This window comes from Limulus polyphemus, unplaced genomic scaffold (genome assembly GCF_000517525.1).
Source record: "Limulus polyphemus unplaced genomic scaffold, Limulus_polyphemus-2.1.2 Scaffold324, whole genome shotgun sequence".
Classification (NCBI taxonomy): Eukaryota; Metazoa; Arthropoda; class Merostomata; order Xiphosura; family Limulidae; genus Limulus; species Limulus polyphemus.
Window position 1 is genome coordinate 607306 of NW_013665934.1, and position 6052 is coordinate 613357.

The 6052-nt window shown below is 34.7% G+C and overlaps 1 protein-coding gene across 1 annotated transcript in view; it reads left to right on the forward strand.

Moving 5' to 3' along the window:
• Positions 1-6052, forward strand: part of LOC106457388 (teneurin-m-like) — a 229851-nt gene that overhangs the window by 215977 nt on the left and 7822 nt on the right. The window contains exons 23-24 of the mRNA XM_022383293.1: positions 3203-4247; positions 4543-4826. Of these exons, the coding sequence (XP_022239001.1) occupies positions 3203-4247; positions 4543-4826 (1329 nt within the window). The remainder of the gene's footprint in view (positions 1-3202; positions 4248-4542; positions 4827-6052) is intronic.

Consider the following 6052-nt stretch of genomic DNA (forward strand, 5'->3'; position numbering starts at 1 on the left):
TAACAGATATACGATATGAACTCTACCTGAATATTACAATAAAAAACAAACATCAGTTGGTATGTTCTCTGTAACAGATATACGATATGAACTCTACCTGAATATTACAATAAAAAACAAACATCAGTTGGTATGTTCTCTGTAACAGATATAAGACATGAACTCTACCTGAATATTACAATAAAAAACAAACATCAGTTGGTGTGTTCTCTATAACAGATATAAAAGTGTTATTATAAAAAACAACAACCATCAACTGGTGTGTTTTCGATTACAGATGTAAAAGGTGAGGTCTACCCGAGTAATACAATAAAAACAACAACCAACAATTTGTGTGTTCGCATAAGTATTACTACTAATAATAATACCTTGAATTGATTATTTGTACTTGTTAAGCTATGACGTCACACATTTTATAACTTACGTTTCGAGCTTGTTGGGTAAGATGAGTTTATATATGTGTGTGTGTGTACATATATATATATATGGGGGGTGTGGGTGTGTGTGGAAAGGATAAGGAAAACCTCAACTTTTTCCCATGATGTGATATTTATGTATGTATGCAGTAATTATCACACAGTAAACTCTCCTCACACAGTGCGTATAGAATCTTGTCCACCACATAATATAAACAAAAACAATTCTAGCATGAATCCTGAAGGGTGGTATAAAAAATAGGGAATGAAAAGAGGTTGGGGGTGCTCTCAGGTTTGGCTGAACCAATTTACTTGAAAATTGATATTAACATGTAAAGAGCTCCTCAAAACAGTTTTTATAGTCAGTCTTTGGAAATTTTAAAATTTGAATCTCCCTATGGGGATCATAGAAGGTAGGTATACCCTCAGGAGTAGATTCATTAGCTTTAAAATTAGCACAGACATTTAAGAGATCGTTCAAAATACGCATACACGTTTACGTTTTCGAAATGTCTATAGTGAGACCACCAAACAGTGGATCAAGGGAGCTCTTAGAACTCTCAAGATTTGCTGCACGGAGTCATCTGAAAATTGGTGAGAAAATGTAAATGGTCGTAGATTATTGGTGAGAAAATGTAAATGGTCGTAAATTATTGGTGAGAAAATATAAGTGGTCGTAGATTATTGGTGAGAAAATGTAAATGGTCGTAGATTATTGGTGAGAAAATGTAAATGGTCGTAGATTATTGGTGAGAAAATGTAAGTGGTCGTAGATTATTGGTGAGAAAATGTAAATGGTCGTAGATTATTGGTGAGAAGATGTAAGTGGTCGTAGATTATTGGTGAGAAAATGTAAATGGTCGTAGATTATTGGTGAGAAAATGGAAATGGTCGTAGATTATTGGTGAGAATATGTAAGTGGTCGTAGTTGTGCGACCCGAGATTCCTCATAAAGTTTCCTGGATGCTTTACCATTACGTATGTAATTGGAAGTGACTTAGTTATAGCATACTTAATAATTATCTTTCAACGTATATTGGCAATAATGAAGTTACTTAGATCTCCACATTAAACACCAAGCTATAGCGTAACAAATTGAGATCATGAGAGCGACTTATTCCCATCTACTTTAAAACTGGTTATTACGTTACTTCATAGAAGTCTTATTTTACCTCTAATTATAACACTACAAACTGATTATGGGAATGACGAACTTTAAATGTAACTTAATATCATCAGAATTCGTAATACAAGTTGCCTTATTATTAATATAATGAAATTTAGTTGCTCCTCCGAAAACTAATGAAATAGATGCTGTATTCGAAGTAAGCAATAAATTAATCTGTATGATTCTGTAAAGCAGTAACAAATTATATAAAAAGATATCGATATACTCTTCAACATTTTCGTCAGCCTGATCTAATCTCAAGTTACAATCTAAAAAGTTTGAGTCAAGAATATTTTCAGAATTTGATTAAAATGATCTAGAGTACTTTCCTTCCAAACTTAGCGCAACGCTGATATTGGATCCCTTACGTTATAGCAGACTCTGCATTATTGATGTGAGGTGTATCGCTGTTTCTAAAGCATCCTGTTGTCATCTATAAATGCATCCCTTGAGGATTCTATATCATCTACTCTATGAAGAGGGTATTCACAGTAGGGTGCGAGTGTATGATCCAGGGAATTTGACTGATGGATTAGTTGAAGAAAAGTCACCAGAAAATTGCATCGCATCCCAGAGGGATTGTGGAATCATACTTGTTTCATCATCTTCATTTCATTCTCTCGTCACGTTTCAAAGAATATTTGTCCTGCATGCTTCACCTACATACTATTTGACAGCGGTAGCATAAAAACAAGTTATAAAACTGGAATTTTCATAAGGCAAAAGATGGATCAATGATGCTTCAATGTAAAACATAGAATATATATATATTAAATTTTAACGTCCAATACAAATACCCATTGAACTAAATATATATATATATATATATGACATATCGATAGGAAGTCCAATAGTAGAGCTCTTGAAATGATAACGCTCAATGTATTCTCAAGAGTTAAAAAACTCTGATGTTCAGTATTGACAAAAGATATTACATTCAACTGTCGAATTTGAAGTGTAGAGAAACCTTATTATTCACTGTGTGACGAAAACATGTTCAGCTTTGGTGATTAAGTTTTTATCAAGACATATGAAAGTCATTTTCTGGTGGGATTGCGATAAGTCTTCGAATTTACAACACTAAAATCAAAGGTTCGATTCTTCTCGGTGGACACAGCAGATAGTCCTATGTGGCTTTGTTATAAGAAAAGAAACAAAAATACGAATGTTAAATGATCAGTGTACAATACTAAATATAAAGCATTAATGTTTTATACATTTTCAACGTACAAAGTCAAAACTTGCAATAACAGTGATATTTCTAATAAAAGTCGCACAAATTCAATCGGAATACATAAATTGAGTCACTAAATATACTCGTTGGAATTCTCCAAATATTTATGTGACACACAGAACGAACTCAGTGTATGTTCTGGAGACCTACTGTTAAATTTATCTGGTTTGATACAAGTGCCTATTCCATTTGCTAGCTAGATTAAGTAACGAACTGTATATTACAAACTTTTTTTTATGCGAAAAATGTGGATAATACATGCCCAATATTGTACTTTGAAACGTATATGCCCACATTGAGTAATATGTAATAAATACTTATGAAAAATTATGGTCAGGCTTGACTCTCTTTCTGTATCTGGTTTTTTTTTTCCTTTTACCTTAGGTACAACTACGCTGGCCGACAGAGCTAGCGATAAATCCACTAGATGGAGCCTTGTATTTTATTGATGACCACATGGTACTCAAACTTACAAAAGACAAGCGGGTGATGGTCGTTGCCGGAAAACCAGTTTACTGCAAGACGAACACTCACCAAAACCTGAAATCTCGGATGACGACCGAAACGACTCTTGGTTCATTGATCAGTTTTGCATTCGGTCCTAATGGTGTAATGTACATCGCCGAAGGTGTCAATCACAATGCTCATAGAATCAGAATGGTGACCCCTGACGGAGAAATTTTACACTTTGCTGGGAAAGACAGGACCTGCTCATGTGCATGGCAAAACTGTACATGTGAGTTTAAAGAAAATTCTCTGGCCATGGAGACCAAACTGTTTGCAGTCTCCTCACTGACTGTTACTAGTGACAATGTAGTCCATATTGCTGATCAAGGAAGCTTACGAATCTTGACTGCAGTTCCTTACCTCCCTCAGCCTAGTGACAAACTAGAGTTCAACATAGCCTACCCGGATAACCACGAGATATACGTTTTCAACAAGTATGGTCAACATATAAAGACAAAAAGTGTCCTTACTGGAAAGACCAAGTACACATTTTTGTACAATGTCAACACTAGTTATGGAAAACTCACGGCTGTAACTGACGCTTCGGGAAATAAAGTTGCGTTTTTGCGTGATTCCGGAAATAGTCTTCATACTATTGAGACTGCAAGGGGGTTGAAATGCAGCGTCCAGGTTACTAAGAAGGGACTGTTGGAAATCCTAGTAGACCCTGACAGGCTACAGACTTATTTCGATTACGACAGCACCGGTTTATTAACCAGCCGCTCTGATGGTGCTGGCAGGACATTCTTCTATGTTTATGACGAAAATGGGCGGCTGAGTCGAGTGATTAAACCAAGTGGACGAATGACGTCCCTGGAGTTTGATTTAGGCCCAGAAGGAGCTTCAGTTAAGTCTGAAGATTCAGATGGAACGAATCACGTAATGGTTACAGTTAAAGGCCAAAAAGTCATCAATAAATTAGGTATGTATATTTTAAGTTATGCTACTGTTTTATACGTGTTTCCCCACCAATATCTATGATTTGTCGCTTCGCTACTACATGTATCTTTATAGTCAATTAACTGTAAGAGTAGTCCAATGAAATATATCTTTTACTCTTTGGTTTTTAATAATTTTATTATAGTTAGCCGTATTCTTTGAAGTCTGTTTTAGACGCGCCTAGTTGATAAAGAACTGAATTTTAAGAAAACAGTCTGTAATCAGACCCAAAAGAAATGCTTTACATTATAATTGAGTTTTTATGAATTTTTCTGCAGGTGGCGCCCCTTTCCAGGCTACTCTTCATCAAGATCGTTCAATCGAGGTGGAAACACCTTGGGATCAGGGAGTAATTTGGGAAACTTCTCCGCATCAAGCATTGCAAGAGATTTTGCCTATCCAGGCAGGTATGTTTCCCATCCCTGTCAGACAGATCACCTTCTGGGGAATAGAGCCGGCCAACACTCTCGAGTGGCACTATGACGTCAAATATGACAGAAACGATAAAGTAGAGTCCCAGAATCCAGTAACAGCCGTAACTGCTGTGAAGAGGATTCTTTTGGTAAGAACTAAAAAAATCTCGTGCAGCTAAATATCGCCACAAAAAACATCTTAATGATGGACGCCAACCTACTTATCATAAGATAACTTTTTCAACATTAAAATATTAACACGTTGTTCATAGTTAACATTTAATTTGAAGACGCTCGTTATACACTGAAATAGCCCTTAGACAGCCAACGTTTAGTAACCCTTTTTTGTTATAATAAATTGGATTTCTTGTCTTTTATGTCTTCAAATCATAATCCTCACAGAATCAGAATGGTGAGCCCTGATAGTGAATTAGTTGTGGAATAAAATATAAATATTCCTTGTATGGTTATTATATACATATATATGTGTGTATGGGAGTGTGTGTATTCTATCCATTCAATTGTTTATTTACATATATATATTTTAGAATATTTAATGTGTTAGTTTTGTTTTCCTTTGGTATCCATGCTTTCTGTCCGTCAGGCTAAGTTTTCTTGTACTAGACTCTTTTAAATGTTCATAACTATTATTGTTATTAATAACTTAATGTTTCGGTTTATACTGTTATAGATTAACAGTTATTTTATTTTACAGTTTATCGTTCTTGTTACTCACGTGAACGAAACTTTGATCCAGCTGTATGAAAATATCCCTAAATCAATTTTCTTTTACTAAATCACCAGCCATATCAAACACAAAATGCTTTTGCTTTGTTATTGACTGGTGACCATGACAACAATGTGAATTTGATGAAATACAACGTTGATGCTTTTAATCCGAGGCATGACAGTAAAATTTGTTGTTGAAAGTCTGAATTATCAACAAAATGATTGTTGACTTTTTCCCTAAGCATATTCAAGTAGGAATGCAGAAAAGTGCTTAGTTTAGAAATGCATGTTTATTTAAGGCCCATCCATATGACATAAGAATCCAATGTTAAACATTGATATTATGGCACGGAATTACACTTTGTATCTGTAGGTGATCGTTCTGTGGAAATCTTGCGATAAACATTAACTTCAATAGAATCTGAAACGTACCCATCCTATTATGAACCCAATATACTTCAAGTTATGAGTTTGAGCAAAGCTCAATAAAACATTACAGATTTTCTCAAAATACACTACTGTCATGTGCTGGTATTGCGTCAATAATTTTTTTTTAAATCCTTCATTAGTATTTAAAACTTATAAAAACATTACAGATTTTCTCTAAAATACACTACTGTCATGTGCTGGTATTGCGTCAATAATT